The sequence below is a fragment of the Piliocolobus tephrosceles genome, chromosome 15 (assembly GCF_002776525.5).
Source record: "Piliocolobus tephrosceles isolate RC106 chromosome 15, ASM277652v3, whole genome shotgun sequence".
NCBI classification, from domain to species: Eukaryota; Metazoa; Chordata; class Mammalia; order Primates; family Cercopithecidae; genus Piliocolobus; species Piliocolobus tephrosceles.
In genome coordinates, this window is record NC_045448.1 from 21,566,481 (window position 1) to 21,589,723 (window position 23,243).

General features: G+C 40.5%; 1 protein-coding gene across 1 annotated transcript in view; it reads right to left on the reverse strand.

Moving 5' to 3' along the window:
- Positions 1-6,642: 6,642 nt before the first annotated feature.
- The window catches only part of UBXN2A (UBX domain protein 2A), a 59,847-nt gene continuing 43,246 nt past the window's right edge, over positions 6,643-23,243 (reverse strand). The window contains exons 6-7 of the mRNA XM_023230050.1: positions 22,193-22,351; positions 6,643-7,762 (exon numbers count right to left, since the gene is read on the reverse strand). Of these exons, the coding sequence (XP_023085818.1) occupies positions 7,582-7,762; positions 22,193-22,351 (340 nt within the window). The 3' untranslated portion in view covers positions 6,643-7,581. The remainder of the gene's footprint in view (positions 7,763-22,192; positions 22,352-23,243) is intronic.

The window sequence follows — 23,243 nt, forward strand, 5'->3', positions numbered from 1 at the left end:
TCCTGATCCTCAGGTGATCCACCTCTGCCTCCCAAAGTGCTGGGATTACAGTGGGCCATTCGCCTAGCCTGAATTGTATACTTTAAATGGGTGAATTGCACAGCATGTGAACCATGTCAATAAAGCTGTTTAAATTTAAAAGGGAAGGAATCTGCTTCTTCCTACTGGCTGAAATACAAATGTGTTGGCTGGTGCCAGTGCAGCTGCCTTGAGACCCCAAGTTTACAGAGTGATGAGACTGGCAGATCAACAGTCCAGGAATCGGATGATTTTATGAGGTTGATCTACCAGCCCTGAACTGCTTCCCTCTGAACTTTTGCATGGGAAATAAAATTTGACCTTGTAAGCAACTGTTTTTCTGGATTTTCTGTCATAGCTAAATCTAACCCTAAAGGATACACTACCCAGTTTAGAGCAAGTCATTCCATTTTATGTCTTAATTCCTTAATCTACAAAATGGGTACATTTTGTTTCCCTGATTGCAAATACAAAGATAGATTAGATAATGCATGCGCTAAATATTGAATTCCTTGGAAGTTAAGCATAAACTAAAGCCAGAGTTTCTTTAGATAATCTACTTCTACAATTTGTGTTTTTTTTTTTCTTTTTCCTTTTTGTGAAGAATAGGATCTTGCTATGTTGCCTAGACTGGTCTCGAACTCGTGGGCTCAAGCTATATTCCTGCCTCTGCCTCCTTAAGTGTTGGGAATTACAGGTGTGAGCCACTGAGCTCAGCTAGGTAATCTACTTTCAAGTACAACCTATTGATACGCATTTTTAATAGGTTTGGAAATACTTCATTCTCAACACTTGTACTTTGTTGTTTATACTACTGCAATTTTAAGTTTGAAAGGCAGCAGATGAAAACAATTTTAAAAATTAAAAAATGACCAGGTGTAGTGGCTCACACCTGTAATCCCAGCACTTTGGGAGGCTGAGGTGAGTGGATCACCTGAGATCAGGAGTTCAAGACCAGCCTGACCAACATGGCGAAATCCCGTCTCTACTAAAAAAATACAAAATTAGCCGAGCATGGTGGTGGGCTCCTGTAATCCCAGCTACTCGGGAGGCTGAGGGAGGAGAATCGTTTGAACCTGGGAGGTGGGGGTTGCAGTGAGGTGAGATTGCGCTATTGCACTCCAGCCTGGGCAACAAGAGTGAAACTCCATCTCAAAAAAAAAAAAATAATAATAATAATAATAACTTTTTTGGACAGCAAAAAATGTAATTATAATAAAAGGCATTTCCCTAACAGTTATTATTCTATTTAAAGTTACGGTAAGTTCATAATGTAATTTTTAATGCAAAAGACAAATAAATTAGATTTCAATAAAGTAGGATTAAAATAACAAAGGCAGCTGCCTTTTAATTAAAACAAGACTAAAAGCTGATACACTAAAAAATATCTGAAAGGATGCACATCAAAATGTTACCAGTAGTTTTTAATTTCTAAATTTTATTTTTTACTTTTTTCTTTTTTGCGAGACAGAGTCTTGCTCTGTCGCTTAGGCTGGAGTGCAATGGCATGATCTCGGCTCACTGCAACCTCTGCTTCCCGGGTTCAAGTGATTCTTCAGCCTCAGCCTCCCGAGTAGCTGGGATTACAGGCGCCCGCCACCATGCCTGGCTAATTGTTGCATTTTTAGTAGAGATGGGGTTTCACCATGTTAGCCAGGCTAGTCTTGAACTCCTGATCAGCCCACCTCGGCCTCACAAAGTGCTGGGATTACAGGCAAGAGCCACTGTGCCCGGCCTTTTTTTCTCACTTTTTAAAAGAGACAAGTTCCCCCTGTGTTGTTCAAGCTGGAATGCAGTGACTATTCACAGGTGTAATACCACTACTGATCAGCATTCGTTCTTGCTCCTTTTCCAGTGGGCAACCTGGTGGTCCCCCGTTCCAGTGAGATCACCAAATTGATGCCAAACTTAGTGCAGACACCTGACCGACTGGCAGAGCACACTACACCCCAGAACTTCTGGGCTCAAGGGATCCTGCTGCCTCAGTCTCCTGAGTAGCCGGGACAACAGGCACGCACCACTAGAACCGGCAGTGATTATATGTGAAAGGCAGAATAATAGGTGATTTAAGGATCATTTTAGTATATCTGCATATTATAATCTTCTATAACGAATATAAATCACCTGTGCAAAAAATACATTAAAACAAATGACAAAGCCAAATATTGGTCTACTGAATAAGCCATTTCCATTTGAAGATTTAGTGCAACGAGCAATTTTTTCATAAAATGGTTTGTACTTAGGAAAAGAAGGAACAAAGGAGTAAACCCTACTAAAGAGTCTTCATGCTAGTTCAGCTCATGACACAAAGAATAGTTGAAAAATTAAGCACACCATTGAGTTAGTATTCAAAAATATCACATCTTTACATTTCTGAGTATTAAATGAAAGTAATGTTGGTTAAAGCAAAGGCACCTAATAAATGTTTGATTATCAAACTGAATGACTTTGCCAAATAAAATGACAAGTGTATTTGCATATAACTATTTTATAACAGGGGTAAATGATTTCACAGATCCTTTTAATGAACAGTATTTCATTCTTAACAGTTCTTTAACTGTCAGCAAAAGATTGCTCTCAAAATACTTTAAGGCACTGAAATAGATGCACACATATTATCAACATGCTGAAATGTCATGAAAAATTATACTGAGAGAAGTATATAAAATAAGATTATTTTTTAAACTGAAAAAAGTGCATAGTAATTAACCAATAAACCAGAATCTGTAACATTAGATATGTATTTCTTTTTTCTTTCTTTTTTTTTTTTTTTGAGACGAGTCTTGCTTTGTCGCCCAGGCTGGAGTGCAGTGGCGTGATCTCGGCTCACTGCACCCTCTGCCTCCGGGGCTCAAGTGATTCTCCTGCCTCAGCCTCCTGAGTAGCTGGGACTACAGGCACGCACCACTATGCCCAGCTGATTTTTGTATTTTTAGTAGAGACAGGGTTTCACCATGTTGACCAGGATGGTCTCGATCTCTTGACCTCGTGATCCATCCACTTTGGCCTCCCAAAGGGCTGGGATTGCAGGCATGAGCCACCGTGCCTGGCCTAGATATGTATTTCTATATATCATCCCTAACAATTTTTTTCCAAGAAACTGAAGACAGTTTTGAAACAATTGCTTAGGTCAAATTGTATTCCACATCTAAGATGATTATTTTCAAGTTTTCCTTCCCTTAGCAAATTCAGTTTGTTTTCCAAAGTCAACCTCTTTTGATAATTCTACATATTTAACTAACAACTTTACAACTTTTAAATTGTCAGGTAAAAAGCTTTACTGGATGATTCTCATTGTAGAGAACCTTTGAGAATATTATTCACATTAATGAACGTTTCACAGTTAGAATAACGAAGGTTATTGCTGACACCAGGTCTTTCTCCATAGGACCCTTACTGGGATGTGTTCTACAGGTACATACAATAGAACCTCCTGTGTATCTTCTGGTTAAATAATTATAAACCGGAAAATCTACCAAAGAGGCTTTTCTATTGGTACACAAGAAACATTCTCAATGAGAGACCCCTATATGGAGAATCCTATGTTGACCATAGTTATGCAAATAAAAATGCTACATGATAGGCCTATATGAAACATTTTCTTAGATTCCTGAACATGTATTAACAATCATCCTGTTATTTTCTATATCAGAAAGACAAGTTCATTGATTTTTACCATTGCCTCATTTTTTAATTTTTAATTTTTGGTAAGAATATTATTTTTGTTTCACTACAGAGAGGCTCTAACATTGCTGTGTAAACATTACCAACAATAAATATTTATTTTCTATTATGTACCTATTCATTTCTAAGAGTAACAGACAAAAGGAAAAGGCTCTCCTTTGTCCTCCCTCTTTTCCTAATAAAAAGACAGCCTTCTGCCCTAAGGAAGGCTGGGAGCTAGGAAGAGCAGCATTCTCACAATAGACTGCAATCAGAAGATAGATTTTATGTCAGGTCATCTAGTTACATAGATATTTCCCTGTTGCTATTCCTGAGTCCTTAGTAAAAACCTTAATTAAATGTTCCAGCCTTGTCTTGGCTGTGCTACAGGAGGTAAAGCACAAGTTTATGTCATGATTGGTTTAGCGACAAAAGGTAACCGATTCTTTCCAAGAGCAAACTGGGTGACAAGGATAAACTTAGTGGTCTAGCAGATCTGTTTCAGTGGAGTCTTCCACTGTCCCTGGTGAAAGCATGCAGGTTTTATTTTCTCAGGGTAAAAGCTTAGAACAGAATTTCCTGAAGAAAGGTACTTCTACCTCATACTTAAGAATCACATAAGATTAAAAATGCAGAGATCTGAGACCCCTCACAGACACAATGAATCAGAATCCTTGTGGTAGGTGGCAGGAACAGCATCTTTGAAAAGCTGCCCCAAATGATTCTGAAACTAAGGCTTGAGAATCATTGTGAACCATCACTTTATATAGATTGGTTCTCAAAGTGTGCCTGAGGGATCCCTGGAGGTTCCCATTCAGAGCACTGTGAAGTCAAAATGTTTCTCATAATCATACTAAGGCGTTATTTGCTTCTTTTCACTCTTTCACAAGTGTACAGTGGTGTCTTCCAGAGTCTACATGATATGTGACTGCGTAACAGACTGAATGTAGAAGACATGAGAACCCATCTATCTTCTTTATGACAGAAAGTAATTCCCCAAAAAAAGCCGGCCGCTTTTCCCACTAAATTGTTTCATGTTTTATAAGTTATTATTGGCTGGGCACAAAGGCTCATGCCTATAATCCTAGCACTTTGGGAGGCCGAGGCGGGTGGATCACCTGAGGTTAGGAGTTAAGAGGCCAGCCAGGCTAAATGGCGAAACCCCATCTCTACTAAAAATACAAAAATTAGCCAGGCGTGGTAGTGGGTGCCTATAATCCCAGCTACTTGCGAGGCAGAAGAATTGTTTGAACCTGGGGGGCGCAAGTTGCAGTGAGCCGAGATTGCGTCATGGCACTCCAGCCTGGGGGAAAGGGCAAAACTCCATCTCAAAAAAAAAAAAAAAAAATTATTATGGCAGGGTCTTACTCAATTGCCTAAGCTAGAGTGCAGTGGCACAATCTCGGCTCACTGCAACCCCTGCCTCCTGAGTTCAAGCAATTCTCCTCCCTCAGCCTCCCTAGTAGCTGAGATCACAGGCGCATGCCACCACGCCCAGCTAATTTTTGTATTTTTAGTACAGACATGGTTTTACCACATTGACCAGGCTGGTCTCGAACTCCTGACCTCAGGTGATCTGCCCACTTTAGTCTCCCAAAGTGCTGGGATTACAGGTGTGAGCCACCACATCGGACTAATTTTTGTAATTTTTATAGATGGGGTTTTGCCTTATTGCCCAGGCTGGTCTCAAACTCCTGGGCTCAAGTGATCCACCTGTCTTGGCCTCCCAAAGTGCTGGGATTACAGTTGTGAGCCACCATGTCCAGCCAGAAGTTATTATTTTTAAATGAATTTTTTTTTTTTTTTTTTTTGAGACAGAGTCTCGCTCTGTTGCCAGGCTGGAGTGCAGTAGTGCAATCTCGGCTCACTGAAACCTCTGCCTCCTGGGTTCAAGTGATTCTCCTGCCTCAGCCTCCCATGTAGTTGGGATTACAGGCACACGCTACCACACCCAGCTAATATTTTTTTGTATTTTTAGTAGAGATGGGGTTTCATCACGTTCGACAGGATGGTCTCGATCACCTGACCTTGTGATCTGCTCACCTCAACCTTCCAAAGTGCTGGGATTACAGGCGTGAGCCACCGTGCCCAGCCCATAAATAACTATTTTAAGCATTTAATATTTAATATGGTAATATATATAGCTTACATAAACAAATGGTCTTGAGATAAAAATGTTTGAGAACTGCTGCTTCATGGCATGCATCTCGCACCCTATGAACATTACTGCTGCTATGGACCACTTAGTTCCTTGGCACACTCAATGCATACTTCATTTTGAATCTGATTCAACAGATCATTTGCAAAAAAAAAATGTTAAACTTATTTTCAGGTATGGGGATTTAATCTGACAGTGAAAAATTGAGGTCTAACTGGATTTAGTTAAAAGTCTAAGATATAAAGCATGTTTTTCGTCGTGATATCAAAATGAAATAATCTTTAAATGTATTCACAAGTTGACTGTGATGTATGAAACAGAAAACCAGCTGGGCACAGTGGCTCACACCTGTAATCCCAGCACTTTGGGAGGCCTAGGCGGGAAGATCACCTGAGGTCAGGAGTTCGAGACCAGCCTGACCAACATCGTGAAACCCCGTGTCTACTAAAAATACAAAATTAGCCAAGCGTGGTGGCGCATGCCTGTAATCCCAGCTATTTGGGAGGCTGAGGCAGGACAATCGCTTGAACCCAGGAGGTGGAAGTTGTGGTGAGCCAAGATTACGCCACTGCACTCCAGCCTGGGCAATTAGAGCGAAACTCCGTCTCAAACAAACAAACAAACAAACAAACAAAGAAACAGAAAACCATACTTTATGTGATGCATTTAAAAAATATTAGTAATGTGACACATATAGGCATTAGATTCTGAGTGGTGGCAAATGAATGGCTAATCCCAAATGTTAGCCAAAAACAAATCCATAATTTTTGAAAGAAAATAAAATGGAAAGGGAATAGGCTTTCTAGAAAGAATTTTCCTTTATTACATTTTTAGAAAGTGTAGAAATGTGAGTAGGCAGATTAATCTTGACACTATACTAAGCTACACAATTTTACTTTTATTTTTTAAATTAAAAAAATAAATAGGGGTCTCACTCTGTTGACCATTCTGATTTTAAACTCCTGGCTTCAAGTGATCCTCCCAACTCAGTCTCCCAAAGTGTTGGGATTACACGCATGAGCCATTGTGCCTGGCCACAATTTTATTTTATTTATTTTTGAGAGGAGGTCTTGCTCTGTCGCCAGGCTGGAGTGCAATTGCTCAACCTCGGCTCACTGCAACCTATACCTCCTGGGTTCAAGCGATTCTACTGCCTCAGCCTCCCGAGTAGCTGGGACTACAGGTGTGCACCACCACACCCAGGTATATTTTTAGTAGAGACGGGGTTTCACCATGTTGGCCAGGATGGTCTCAATCTCTTGACCTTGTGATCTGCCTATCTTGGCCACCCAAAGTGCTGGGATTACAGGCGTGAGCCACCGCGCCCGGTCGTATTAGCTATTTAAACACTCTGAGGCAGCTAACATTTAAATAAATCCCTGCTGTCCGGGAATGATGTTTGAATGAATATTGTGAACACATTAGCTAATTTATACCATATTAAGATTCTAAATAATACAGCTATTTAATATATACTGATAACTGGTATTTGAAAATAAGTCTATTTTTCTGAGTAGCCTTTTGGAGAAAGTGCACTGAATATAGTTTCCAGTCATATGCTACTTTCCTAACTTGTACTTATCTAAACATCTCATCAAGAGAGAGTTCAACAGTACTCAAACCAAAAGTCTAGTGAGTCTGACTTCTCCAGTCCCCAATTTTGGTTTGCATGTCCACTTACAACCATCATTTCTTCGCAAATTTTCCACTTAGTCTATCAAAAATCAGTGCTCTGAAAGTTCTCAAAAAGGTGCAGCAGTTTTTTGGAGTCTCTGAATGATGACAGCATTCTGTAAATCTGCTTCTTCCAGTGTGAGTGTCTCATCTAGCAACCTGAGGACAGGAAGAGCTGTTGCCAGGGAAAACGGAGGACTTCTTTGAGATCCTTGGTATTTTTCAATGAAGTCTTTGATATGGCTTACTCTGTAAAACAGCAAAAACTATTAATATAATTTTATGAAAATCTGAACTAGCTAATTTATAGTAGTAACAACTGGTAAAAGTATCTGGATATATTATTATTGTTATTTTTAGAGATAGTGTCTTGCTTTGTCATCCAGGATGGAATGCAGTGGTGCCATCATAACTCCTGGGCTCAACTGATCCTCCTGCCTCAGCCTCCCAAAGTGCTGAGATTATAGGCATGAGCCACAACACCCAGACTCTGGATATGTTAATACACAGAACAACTGAATTGTGATATAACTGATTATTTGGGCTATCTTTTAAAGTTTGACTCCCAGAAATTTGATGCCAATAAGGAATTACTACTGTTAATTATCTTAGGTAAAACAAAGGAATTACGGCTATGTTTTAGAGAGGCTGTCACAAATGTAACATGATGGTCATGTAGCCATGGATTATAGAACGCATCCTCATTTCACAGATGCTAAAATGTGAAAAAATGTGCAACTTACAATTAATGAAATATGCATATTATGTAAGAAATAATTCATTCAATCAATTCACTAAAATTCACTACGTGCCACTTTACTAAACTGGCAAGGGCTACCAAAAAAGTCTAAGACCCAGTCCTGTGTATTCATTTGGGTACCAAAAATTGGATAACTAAAGGTTAAAGCTTATGTCAAAGAACATAAATATAAAAAGCAAGAAAACAAAGGTTAAAAGAACTGGGGAAAGATTTCTGGAGGTGGAAGGATTGGAGTGTGGACTTAAAAGACAGGTCCAGCTGCTCGGGAGGCTGAGGTGGGAGACGAAGGTTGAGCCTGGGGGACAAAGGTTGCAGTGAGCTGAGATCATGTCACTGTATCCCAACCTGGATGAAAGGGTGAGACCCTGTCTCAAAAAACAAAGATTCTTTCTTTTTTTTTTTTGAGATGGAGTCTAGCTCTGTTGCCTGTGCTGGAATGCAGTGGTGTGATCTTGGCTCACTGCAACCTCCACCTCCAGGGTTCAAGCAATGCTCCCTGCCTCAGCCTCCCTAGTAGCTGGGATTAACAAGCGCCTGCCACCACATCCAGTTGGTCTTTGTATTTTTTAGTAGAGACGTGGTTTTGCCATGTTGGCCAGGCTGGTTTGAACTCCTGACCTCAGGTGATATGCCCACCTAAGCCTCCCAAAGTGCTGGGATTACAGGCGTGAGCCACCGTGCCCAGCCAAGATTCTTATCCATTATTCTTCTCTGCTTTTATATTTTTCAAGTGTGTCTTCTCAAATATTATATGACTTATTTGTTTATTTTCTGTCTCTCCTGACTTGAAATTACACAAAACAAGTATTTTTTGTTTCTGTTCATAGATATATCCTTGGTGCCTAGAAAAGTACCTATCGGAGATACAATACATATTGGATGAGTAAAAAATAAATTAAAAAGTTCATGTATCAATGATGAAGATGATAACAAAAAACTAGAAAGTGGAAATGACAGAAACCAAAAACAATGTTGAGAGATATTCTATATTTACATATTAAGTTAGAAAATATTAAAATAGGCCAGGTGTGGTGGCTCACGCCTGTAATCCCAGCACTTTGGGAGGCTGAGGCGGGTGGATCACCTGAGGTCAGGAGTTCAAGACTAGTCTGGCCAACATGGTGAAACTCCATCTTTACTAAAAATACAAAAATTAGCTGGGTGTGGTGGTGGGTTCCTGTAATCCCAGCTACTCGGGAGGCTAAGGCAGGAGAATCACTTGAATCCAGGAGGTGAGGCTGCAGTGAGCCAAAATCATGCCATTGCACTCCAGCCTGGGTGACAAGAGCAATACTCTGTCTTAAAAAAAAAAAAAAAAGAAAAAAAAGAGAAAATATTAAAATAAATCAAGTTCTGGCAAAACTAATAAAATCAAAACAAATGCAATATATAAAGGCTTTACAGGCCAGGTGCGGTGGCTCACGCCTGTAATCCCAGCACTTTGGGAGGCCAAGGCAGGCAGATCACAAGGTCAAGAGATCGAGACCATCCTGGCCAACATGGTGAAACCCCGTCTCTAGTAAAAATACAAAAATTAGCTGGGTGTGGTGGTGCGTGCCTGTAGTCCCAGCTACTCAGGAGGCTGAGGCAGGAGAATAGCTTGAACCTGGGAGGCAGAGGTTGCAGTGAGCCGAGATTACGTCACTGCACTCCAGCCTGGGTGACAAGAGCAATACTCTGTCTTAAAAAAAAAAAAAAAAAAAAAAAAAGTAAATAAATAAATAAATAAATAAATAAATAAATAAAGGCTTTAGAATGTTCACATTCCTTTTTTTTGAGACGGAGTCTCGCTCTGTTGCCCAGGCTGGAGTGCAGTGGCCAGATCTCAGCTCACTGCAACCTCCGCCTCCCGGGTTCACGCCATTCTCCCGCCTCAGCCTTCTGAGTAGCTGGGACCACAGGCGCCCACCACCTCGCCCGGCTAATTTTTTGTATTTTTAGTAGAGACGGGGTTTCGCCGTGTGAGCCAGGATGGTCTCGATCTCCTGACCTCGTGATCCGCCCGTCTCGGCCTCCCAAAGTGCTGGGATTACAGGCTTGAGCCACCACGCCCGGCCGAATGTTCACATTCTTAAATCCAGAGATATGAGAAATCAGATGTGCTTATGTAAACTGCTATTTTATCACAGCCTTAACATCTAATTTACCAAAAGAAGAAAATCCAATGAAAGTATAAAGATATTTTCAGAAATAAAACTTAAGCAAAAAGTTGGTCTTTAAAGAGACTAATAAAAATGAACAAATCTGACAAGATTTATCAAGAAAAAGAGGCTAGCTCACACCTGTAATCCCAGGACTTTGGGAGGCCAAAGCCAGAGGATCACTTGAGCCTAGGAATTCCAGATCAATCTAGGCAATATAGCAAGACTCCATCTCTAAATAAAAAAGAAAACAGCACTGGGTACAGTGGCACATGCCTATAGTCCCAGCTACTTGGGAAGCTGAGGTGGGAGGATTCCTTCAGCCCAGGATTTCTGGGGCTGTAGTGTGCTATGGCAATCAGGTGCCTGAGCTAACTTTGGGATCAATATGGTGACCTCCAGGTGAGGGAAGTTCCCTAAGGAGGGGTGAACCAGCCCAGCTCAGAAATGGAGCAAGTAAAAACTCCTGTCACCATATTGATCCCAAAGTTAGCAATCACGTGCCTGAGCTAACCTTGGGATCAATATGGTGACCTCCAGGTGAGGGAGGTTCCCTAAGGAGGGGTGAACCAGCCCAGCTCAGAAATGGAGTAAGTAAAAACTCCTGTGCTGATCAGTAGTGGGATCGCACCTGCGAATAGCCCCTGAAATCCAGCCTGGGCGACATAGCAAGACCCCGTCTTATTTTAAAACAAACAAACAAAAAGGCTGGGCGCGGTGGCTCACGCCTGTAATCCCAGCAGTTTGGGAGGCTGAGGTGGGCAGATCATGAGGTCAGGAGTGGCAGGCGCCTGTAGTCCCAGCTACTTGGGAGGCTGATGGAGAATCGCTTGAAACCGGAAGGTGGAGGTTGCAGTGAGCTGAGATCGCGCCACTGCACTTCAGACTGGGCAACAAGAGCGAAACTCTATCAAAAAAAAAAGAAAAAGAAAACAGAAAAAGAGAAGGCATCATTGAACAATAGGAATGTAAATGCAGCATAACTAAAGATTCAGCAGAGTGTAAAAAGACATTAAGAGGGCCGAGCATGGTGACTCATGCCTGTAATCCCAGCACTTTAGGAGGCCAAGGCAGACAGATCACCTGAGTTTGGGAGTTCGAGACCAGCCTGGCCAATATGGTGAACCCCATCTCTACAAAAAATACAAAAAATTAGCTGAGCGTGGTGGCACGGACCTGTAGTCCCAGCTACTTGGGAGGCTGAGGCAGGAGAATCGCTTGAACCCGGGAGGCAGAGGTTGCAGTGAGCCAAGATCCGCCACTATACTCCAGGCTCAGGGACAGAGTGAAACTCCGACTCAAAAAAAAAAAAAAAAAATTAGCCAGCTGTGGTGGCACACACCTGTAATCCCAGCTACTTGGAAGGCTAAGGCAGGAGAATTGCTTGAGCCTGGGAGGTGCAGGTTGCAGTGAGCCGAGATTGCGCCACTGCACTCCAGCCTGGGTGACAGAACAAGACCCCATCTCAAAAAAATAAATAAATAAAAAATAAAAAGACAGTAAGAGGATTTTGTTTTGATCACTGATGAAAGAGGTTTCTTTGAAGAAATGCTCCTAAAAATATTGTTATAAAACCTGGGCAATATAGAGATAGTCCCTGACTTAAAATGCTTTGACAAACCATTTTTCAACTTTACAATGGGTTTATCAGGGTATTAAATGTATTTTCAACATGGATGGGTTTATGGGGACATTACGTCATAAGTCAAGGAGCATCTAAACATAAAAGAGCTGTATGAAAGCAGTGAAGACCAACCAATGTAAATGATCTGAGAGCCCTGTGGGAAGGAAATGCACAAGGTGAGCTCCACATTCACACTGGTTTTTTTCACTGAGGGCACTTTCCAATTTGTTGCAGTGAATTAGCAGGAAAAAAAAGGCATTTCACTACACCAAGGAGAGACAAGAAGCTGGGCTTTATTAGCCAAAATCCTGAACAGAGGGAACCACAAAGAAATGTGCCCAGAAAACCATAACAAATTCTCAAGTTATTGGCTAACTCCTCAGCTATTAGTAGAATGAGAATTCAAAGAGCCCAACAGAAAAACAGCAACCAAGAAGAGATTCAAGCAGCTGCAAAATGCTGGGCACACAGGCTCTAGAGTTTAAGCTCTGCCAATGTGGAGGAGTCTTGGTAAACACCCAGGTTTTCACCAGTTCTAAGGGTCAGACCCTAAGGATCAAGTCCATGCTCTAAAAGCAAAACAGATAACCAACTAGCCCCAGTAAAGTCTATAGTCAATCCAACTAACTCTTAATAAAATCAACATAATCCATTAGGAATCTGTCTGATAGAAGCACAGGTATTTCTGGAGGAAGATGATGTCATCTGAAACTTCTACAATGTTTCTATAAACAGTGTCTGACTACCAGATGAATTATAAGGTATGCTAAAATCCAGAAGAAGCAACAGATAAAATAAAAAGATGAGGAATTTCACCAGACACCTGAAAAATAACAGACTCAAATGAAAAGTCTACAAATGATAGTATAATTGAAAGTAAGAATTCCAACAGATGTGTTTAGCAGATGAGACCAATACAACAGATTACTAAACTGGAAGACAGGTCAAATAGAAAATATGCAAACCGAATCAGAAGGAAAAAGAAGAAAAAAATTAGAAAAGAATATAAGACACACTGAAAACAGCTAACATACATGTAAATAAAGTCACAAATGCCAAAGACAAGAGAGAATAAAATATGAGAAAATCTCCATCAATACTGACCAAGAAACTCCCCAAACTGACAAAAAACCTTAACTATGGATTCAAGAAACTCAGCAAATTCTAAGCAATATAATACAAAGATAACTAACACCTAAGCACATCATATTCAAACTATTAAAATCTAAGAACAAAGAGAAAAATTTTAAACTAAGAGGAAAAAAGACTTAATAACTTTCAAAAAAGCAAAAAAAAGGCTGACAGCTGATTTTTCAGTAGGAAGAATGGAAGCTGGAAGACAACATATGGGCATTCTTAAGAGCTGATGTGCTAGGAAAACCTGACAATTCTAGCCTAGTGAAAATGGTCTCTAAAAATGAAGATGTGTCGGCCGGGCGCAGTGACTCACGCCTGTAATCCCAGCACTTTGGGAGGCCGAGGTGGGCGGATCATGAAATCAGGAGATCCAGACCTTCTTGGCTAACACGGTGAAACCCCATCTCTACTAAAAATACAAAAAATTAGCTGGGCGAGGTGGCAGGCGCCTGTAGTCCCAGCTACTTGGGAGGCTGAGGCAGGAGAATGGCGTGAACCCGGGAGGCGGAGCTTGCAGTGAGCCGAGATCGCGCCACTGCACTGCAGCCTGGGCGACAGAGCGAGACGACGTCTCAAAAAAAAAAAAAAAAAAATGAGGATGTGTTCAAATCAAAGCTAAGAGAATTCATCATTAGTAGATAAGCAATTAAAGAGATACTAAAGGCTGGGCTCGCTGACTCACGCCTGTAATCCCAACACTTTGGGAGGCTGAGGTGGGCAGACCACGAGGTCAGGAGTTGGAGATCAGCCTGGCCAACATGGTGAAAACCAGTCTCTACTAAAAAAATACAAAAATTAGCTGGGTGTGGTGGCACATGCCTGTAATGCCAGCTACTTGGGAAGTTGAGGCAGGAGAATTGCTTAAACCAGGGAGGCAGAGATGGCAGTGAGCTGAGATCACGCCACTGCACTCCAGCTCGGGTGACAGAGCAAGACTCTGTATTGAAAAAGAATAAAAATTAAAAAATTTTTAAAAATTAAATAGATACTAAGGATAATTATTCAGGCCAGAACACATCAAACTGGGTAAAAAACAGAAAAAATAAAATGTAATTATAAGTGAATATTAATTGTTTACAAGTAATAACATTTTGAGGGTTGTTAAAATGTTCGTAGAAGTAACATATTTGTTGACAAAAATAGCAAAAGGGAAGAGAGTAACAGTGAAATTGTTAGCCAGGTGCAGTGGCTCATGCCTGTAATCCCAGAAGGTGAGACCCTGTCTCTACCAAAAAAAAATTATTATTTTAAAAAAAGAAAAACAAAGCCGGATTAATCATTACTAAATAAATACTGTTGGCCAAAAATTTTTAAACGCTTCAGTCATTTAGGGGGAAAAAAAGCTATGTGTTTCATTGTTATTGATCTACATAAACAAGTCAAGATTAAAATGTTATTTCCCTGAAGATAAACAAATAAGCTTGGGCCAGAATACCAAATCCCCATTCCCATTTTCTACATATTTAGTTTGCTCTCCTCTTCATTTGGAAGGAATTTAGGTCACAAAAGAACATTCCAGGACACAATTTCAAACTTGTGCTTCTTCTATTATTATGATTATCAGTTGTCTAGAATGGTTTTGACAGAAATAAAAGTGAAATACCTTCAAGAGAGCCAAACACACAGAAAACACCCAAGAGATGGTAACTAAAAACAAAACCACAAAACAGAAACCTCCTTGCAGAGTAAAGCAGGAGGAGGAAAAAAACCCACAAAACCAGAAACAACTAATACTGTTAGCCTAGATTTAAACACAAAACTCAACTATTCACAAGAGATAGTTTTAAATATATAGACAGATAAATATATAGAGATATGTTGAAATTAAAAGTAAGGAGAAAGATATACCAGGCAAATACTAATTAGAAGGAAGCTGTTATGACCATGTTAATATCAGGCAGGGTAGACTGAACGCAAAAAGCATTACCAAGGATTAAGAGAGACATGTGACAGGGCTAAAAAGGTTGACAGGGTTCAAGATATGCTACCCTAAAATATGGCACCTTGGCATTTGAGGAAACAGCAGAAGCAGGTAGGTCACCCTCATTTTCCCCTTGCCCTTCTTCCCTCAAAGCAGACCAAAAAAGAAATTATCTGTCCTTCCTCTAAAGTAGGTCATAAAACCTTCATTCACAAGGTATCATCTGTATACCCAGAGGAAAGGAACACCCTTATCCTTGAAGATGCAGAGATGCCAAGAAGAATCTGAACAAACAGGCTAAGCTAAGGTTCCCTTAATTTATTACCATTAGATCATACCCCTTTTGCCCTCCAGTCATATTTCTCCACAAACTATCCACTTCCTCATCAAACTAAGGCCTGGAGTTCGAGACCAGCCTGGCCAACATGGCAAAACTCTGTCTCTACTAAAAATACCAAAATTAGGCTGGGTGCGGTGGCTCATGCCTGTAATCCCAGCACTTTGGGAGGCCGAGATGGGTGGATCATGAGGTCAGGAGTTTGAGACCAGCCTGGCCAACATGGTGAAACCCCACCTCTACCAAAAATACAGAAATTAGCTGGGCATGGTGGCACACACCTATAGTCCCAGCTACTCAGGAGGCTGAGGCAGGAGAATCGCTTGAACTTGGGAGGCGGAGACTGCAGTGAGCTGAGATCGCTCCACTGCACTCCAGCCTGGGGACAGAGCGAGACTCCATCTCATAAAACAAAACAAAACAAAAACACCAAAAATTAGCCAGGTGTGGTGGCAGGTGCCTATAATCCCAACTACTTGGGTGGCTGAGGCATGAGAATCACTTGAACCCAGAGCCGAGATCATGCCACTGCACTCCAGCCTAGGCAACAGAGAGAGACTGTCTCAAAGAAAACAAACAAACAAAACAAAACAAAACAAAAACAAAGGAGGCCGGGTGCTGTGGCTCACGCCTGTAATCCCAGCACTTTGGTAGGTCAAGGTGGGTGGATCACCTGAGGTCAGCAGTTCCAGATCAGACTGGCAAACATGGCAAAACCTTTTCTCTACTAAAAATATAAAAAAATTAGCCAGTTGTGGTGGTAGGTGCCTATGATCCCAGCTACTTGGGAGCCTGGGGCAGGGAGAATGGTGTGAACCTGGGAGGTGGAGCTTGCAGTGAGCCAAGATGGCACCACTGCACTCCAGCCTGGGCGACAGAGCGAGACTCTGTCTCAAAAAAAAAAAAAAATATAAATTAATTATATATATACACACACACACATACATATATATGTATATGTGTGTGTGTGCGTGTGTGCATAAAATAAAATATAAAATTGCATGCATTTCTTTTGTTAATCTGTCTTTTGTTAAAGGGGTCTCAGCCATGAATCTAGGCAATGGTTGAAGAAAATCTTTTCTCCCCAACAAGGTCAATTAATCAGAAAAACACAATTTCATCTCTGCTGGACCTAATTATATAACTTTAAAATATATAAAGCAAACGTTAACAGAAGTAAATAAGAAATAGACAAATCCATACATAATCAAAGTTGGAGATTTTAGCACAATTCTCTTGGTAACTAATAAAATAAGCAGAAAAAAACGGAAGAAAACCACAATTTTTAAAATGATTTAGTCCGAAAGCCACAAGCCATCAGTAGGACAGAACACGGAAGACATCTGTTTCAGAAATGCTGGGGTTGTGGTGGCCCATATAAGAGCTGTCTGTCTAGTGCAGGGTGTCAGAGGCCAAGTGGGGTGAGGAAAATATCCAAGCTGGCGGGTAGGAGAAGAAGAGTCATGGCTTAGTAGCTTTTAAGGACAGTTTTGCTTTTTTAAACCTGACATGAATGGAATCATAGTGTATGTGTTCTATAGCTTTTTTATCTCCACATTATGTTTTTGGGACTCATTCATGTTGATGTGTGCAGCCATAGCAAATACTTTTTTTTTCTTCTGAGATGGAGTTTTGCTCTATCACCCAGGGTGGAGTGCAGTGGTGTAATCTCAGCTCACTGCAACCTCCACCTCCTGGGTATAAGCCATTTTCCTGCTTCAGCCTCCCAAGTAGCTGGGATTACAGGAGCGGGCTACCACACTCAGCTAATTTTTGTATTTTTACAAAACCCCGTAGAGACAGGGTTTCACCATGTTGGCCAGGCTGGTCTTGAACTCCTGACCTCAAGTGATCTGCCCACCTTGGCCTCCCAAAGTGCTGGGATTTCAGGCCTGAGCCACCATGCCCAGCTGCAAATATTTTTTGATTACTGTCTTCCATTACATGAAAATAATTATTCAGTCTATCTTTATTGGTAACAGTGCAAGTTTACATGGCTGTATCAGTCAGCCATTGCCCAGTAAAAATCAAAACAGAGCAGGTTGTCCCAAGCAGAGTAAAAAAGCATTCTATGGAAGAGCAGTTGACCGCAGTGTGTCAGATCCAGACAGTGGTGAGGAGAGCATCTGAGGAGAGGCAACCCAGAGTGTCAGTCTACCAAGGGGAGGAGGTCACTGGCATGGAGTCCTGAAGTCACGCAGTGTGAGAAGGCATTCCAATGAAGGGGTGCCCTGGGGTGATGATGTGTCAGAGAGCTAGTAGGAAGAGGAGGGAATCCATATTGGAATTCAACAAGGAGAGTCAAAGCCCAAGCAGGGTGACGAGGGCTTACATGTGGGGTAGGAGGCAGCAGTGGAAAAAGGACATTGTTCACATATAGGAAAACTGATTAAATACATAAATATGTTAACCGTAACTGGAGCCAGGCCTTGCACTATAGAAGTTAGTTACAAATATGGAAAGGAGAAAATTAGAACAAACCTTATAGTTTTTTTTTTTGAGACAAGGTCTGGTTCTGTTGCCCACGCTGGAGTACAGTAGTGCAATCACAGCTCACTGCAGCCTTGACCTACCTCCCCAGGGCGCAGGTGATCCTCCTACTTCAGTCTCCTGAGTACCTGAGACCACAGGCGAGTGCCACCACATCTGGCTACTTTTTGTGTTTTTTGTAGAGACAGAGTTTCACTATGTCACCAAGACTGGTTTTGAACTCCTAGGCTCAAGTGGTCTGTCTGCCTAGGCCTCCCAAACTGCTGGGATTACAGGTATAAGCCACCACGCCTGGCCCTACAAGACTAAAATTGGAGGTATCTACGTGGACTAATGGTTTTTAGTATATAAAAATATAGAAATAAGGCCGGGTGTGGTGGCTCATGCCTATAATCCTAGCACTTTGGGAGGCCGAGGCAGGTGGATCGCTTGAGTCCAGGAGTTCGAGACTAGCCTGGGCAAGAGGGTGAAACCCCATCACTACTAAAAGTACAAAAACTAAGGAGGATCACCTGAGTCTGGGGAGGTGGAGGCTGCAGTGATCTCTAATTATACCACTGCACTCCAACCTGGGTGACAGAGTGAGACCCTGTCTCAAAAAACAACAACAACAACAAAAAAAAACCAGGAATAAATACAGATACAAACATAAGTGCATATATATACATATATATATACACACACACACACACCTATGTGTATGTATAGGTTTTTTTGTGTGTGTCTTTGTTGATTTTGCTATCAGGGTAATGTTGGCCTCACAGAATGAGTTTGGAAGTATTCCCTCTTCAATTTTTGAAATAGTTTTCTTTTTTGCATGTGTGTGTGTGTGTGCACACGCGTGCTCACACACACACACACACACACACACACACACAAACTATTCTTTCCACACAGAGGGCCTGGAAGCAGTGGTATCTCAATAAGCATATCTAGTACTACCCAGATCCTGGATTGTCAATATCACTGTCCACTAAAAAGAATAAGGGATTCCTGGAAAAGCATAGAATGAACTTGAAAAAAAATTTTGTGCTGAAAACAAGGAAATGTTCAAGAATTATGGGATCATTTCAAAATAACACAGGAACCAGTTTAAAGGACGTCTCACAACCTTCTCAGACAATGTGCATATCAAAATAAATAATGATGGCAAGAGTTCAAAAACTGTTGAATAAAATAGGAAACTATGAGTAGATATAGTTATCAATCAATCAATCGATCTGAGGTCTTGTGAGGAACATAAGTATCCTATTTCAAAGTCCTTCCCCACAAAATACAGATTAATTACAAAGGGAAAATGAATAACTTTATAGTAAAGGACTCTGGTAGAGACCACTTTAATCAAGTGTCAAATTTAACATCATCATAATGGGACAAATGTAAATGATGCCACCTGTTGGAATATAATGAGACGTACAAAGCATTAGTTCTATCACATCCCTGCCAAAATTAGTGATCTAAATATAATCACAAGGAAGCATCAAACAAGATAAATTGGCTTGTAATACTTTAAAAAGTCAAGGTTATAAAAATCAAAGGAAGACAAGGAACTATTTCAAACTGACATATCACAACTAAGTGCAATGTGTAATTCTGAATGGCCTTTTGCTATAAAGGAAGCTATTAGATAAAATGGAAAATCTTGAATTAGGGTCTATTAGTCGACACAAGCATATTAAGGTTAGGTTTCCTGACTTAAATGGCTGTACTGTGGTTATGTGGGAGAAGGTCCTTGTTTATAGATAATCTATACCTAAGTATTTCAAGTGATGGGTCATCAGACTGGCACTAATTCTTGAACACTTAGGGAGAAAAGTTGCTTTATTTTTTTGAGATGGAGCCTAACCTCTGCCTCGCAGGTTCAAGCGATTCTCCTGCCTCAGCCTTCTGAGTAGCTGGGATTACAGACATGTGCCACCACAGCTGGCTAATTTTTGTATTTTTAGTAGAGAAGGGGTTTCGCCATTTTGGTCAGGCTGCTCTCAAACTCCTGACCTTGTGATCTGCCTGCCTTGGCCTCCTAAAATGCTGGGATTACAGGCAGGAGTCACTGAGCCCAGTCAAGAAAAGTTCTTTATATTGTTCTTGAACCTTTTCTGTAATTTTTAATTTATTATTATTATTTTTTTTGAGATGGCTCGCTCTGTCACCCAGGCTGGAGTGCAGTGGCGTGATCTTGGCTCACTGCAAGCTCCACCTCCCGGGTTCACGCCATTCTCCTGTCTCAGCCTCCCGAGTAACTGTGACTACAGGCGCCCGCTACCACGCCTGGCTAATTTTTTGTACTTTTAGTAGAGACAGGGTTTCACTGTGCTAGCCAGGATGGTCTCGATCTCCTAACCCCTTGATCCGCCCACCTTGGCCTCCCAAAGTGCTGGGATTATAGGCGTAAGCCACCTTTTCTGTAAGTTTTTGTTGGTTTGAAATTTGGAGTAATTATTTGAAAATAAGAAAAACAATTTAGTATATTTTAGGAATACGTATATACTAGGTAAAGCTATAAATAAAAGCAGCAAATTATCAACACAAATTTAGGACAGTGGTTATTTCTCTCTTCCCCAGAAGAAAAGAGACATGATCAGAGAAAGACACATAAGGTATACTGGTAAGAATCTATGTTCCGAGGTAGGTGGTACATATGTACTTTATTCTTATTCTTTTAACTTTCTCTATATATTTGTTATTTATCTGTACTACATTTCCTGAAAAATAAATAATTTTTACAAAAGGAAAAATGACATATGCTATATATGGTATGTTTCTATTTTTAATTAAAACAAAACAAATTTTTTTTTTTCTTCTTCCTTTTGAGACAGGGTCTTGCTCTGTCACCCAGGCTGGAGTACAGTGGTGAGATCATGACTCATTGCAGCCTCAACCTCCTGGGCTCAGGTGATTCTGCCATCTCAGCCTCCTGAATAGTCCCTAGCCTCCCAAATTGCTGGGACTACAAGCAGGAGCCACGACACCCAGCCAAAAAAAGCTTTTAAGAAGGCTGGGCATGGTGGCTTATGCTTGTAATCCCAGCACTTTGGGAGGCTGAGGTGGGCGGATTACCTGAGGTCAGGAGTTTGAGACCAGCTTGGGCAACATGGCGAAACCCTATCTCTACTAAAAATACAAAAATTAGCCAGACATGGTGGTACATGCCTGTAATCCCAGCTACTCAGGAGGCTGAGGCAGGATAATCACTTGAACTCGGGGGATGGAGGTTGCAGTGAGCTGAGATCCTGCCACTGCACTCCAGCCTGGGTAGCAGAACACTCTGTCTCAAAAAAAAAAAAAAAAAAAAAAAAAAAAAAGCTTTTAAGAAGAGATAAAAGACTGCATCAAACTGATGATAATGATTATCTCTGAGCAGTGGAATTCATATGAACTTCAATTTCTTTTAATGTTTTTCTGTATTTTCATTATTTCACTACAATTAACAGAAGGGTATGCATATAATGCTAATGACTAATTTAAAACATTAAAAGTAATCCTTTTATAATTATGTATCTAGTTAAACAGAAAAATTAATCAAATGATGAGAATCAAAATCGCAAAACAGACTGAAAATATTTCATTGTTGTTATTATTTTTTGAGACACGTTCTCACTGTCACCCAGACTTGCAGTGTGGTAGTGCAATTTGGCTCACTGCAGTCTCTACCTCTTGGGCTCAAGCGATTCTCCTCCCAAGGAGCTGGAACTGCGGATGTGCGCCACCATGTTCAGCTACTTAAAAAATTTTTTTTTTGTAGAGATGAGGTCTCACTATATTGCGCCACTGCACTCCAGCCTGGGCAACAGAGCGAGATTCTGTCTCAAAAATAAATAAAAAAAATAAATAAATAAAAAATAAAAATAAAAATAAATAAATAAATAAATAGAATGCTTGTCAAGATGCAATGGCTCATGCCTGTAAGCCCAGGCTAAGACAGGAGGATGAATTCAGTCCAGGAGTTTGAGACCAGTCTTGGCAACACAGTGAGGCCCCCTTTCCACAAAACAGTTTTTAAAATTAGCTGGCAATACATAAATAAAAAAAAATAAAAGTTAGCGGGGCATGGTGGCATGTGGCTGCAGTTCTACAACTCAGGAGGCTGAGGTGGGAGGACTGCTTGAATCCAGGACTTCAAGACTGCAGTGGGCTATGACTGTGCTACTGCACTCTGGCCTGGGCAACAAAGATTCTATCTCTAAAATCAAACTGCTGACTGAACCGAAAAGAAGAAATGAAATTTAAACTTGGTGAAAAAAAAATCATATACTGAAATTGAAGACTCACCTATGAGAAATGTTAAATTTCTGAACAATCCTTTTCCCATTGGCTAACCAGATCTGTATATTAGTAATTGGTTCCAAGTTGTTCAGCGGAACAGCAGACAAATTATTTTTATTTTCAACTTCAATACTCTTTGCTTTAGAAACAATTTTTGGTGTGGCACTAAGGAAATCCAGACAACAAAGTTAGACATGTTTTTCCACTCAATAAACCTTTATCATTACTATAAAATTACTATAAACATATTACAGCAAGTATAGCTTTTAGGAAGATTTTTGTAAGTTATATCTGTTTCTTCAATAGTAATGAAAGATATATTATTTATGTCCACAATATACGACAGTATGATGGTTCTAATAATCTGATGAAACTATACATATCCAAGTAATTTGTAAGCTACATATATTATTACTGGTATTATTTGAGTAGTGCTTTACAGAATGCATAATTTTAAAGAAGGTTCACAGATCTATGGACTCTACCTTTACCTACTGCCCAGGTTAAATTTCTAAAATAAATTATAAATTCTTTATTGAGCTTAGTCCTTAGGTTATAATGAAAAAGAAACTAAATAAAATACTTCCTGATCATTGTGAAGGGTGCATCCAGATATATTTGTATGTGTAGATGAATATGTATGCACCTTACCAATCTTGATAATTAAAAATATGAGAATTTATAAAAATCAAAGAGCTCCCATATCTATCTAATCTCTCTGTGTATTCTGTTAGAAAGGATGGAAACTGTAAAACTTGAAAATAATTTAAGGCTTTGATACTGACACTGATTTTCATTTTTATTACCTCAAAATTCATACATAGATCATAGAACAAAATGTTGCAGGCAGTGGTAACCATAAAAGAGAACAATAGGCTGGGCGTGGTGGCTCACATCTGTAATCCCAGCACTTTGGGAGGCCGAGGTGGGTGGATCACCTGAGGGTAGGAGTTCAAGACCAGCCTGGCCAACATGGCAAAACTCTTCCTCTACTAAAAATACAAAAATTGGCTGGGCATGGGGGTGTGTGCCTGTAATCCCAGCTACTAGAAGGGCT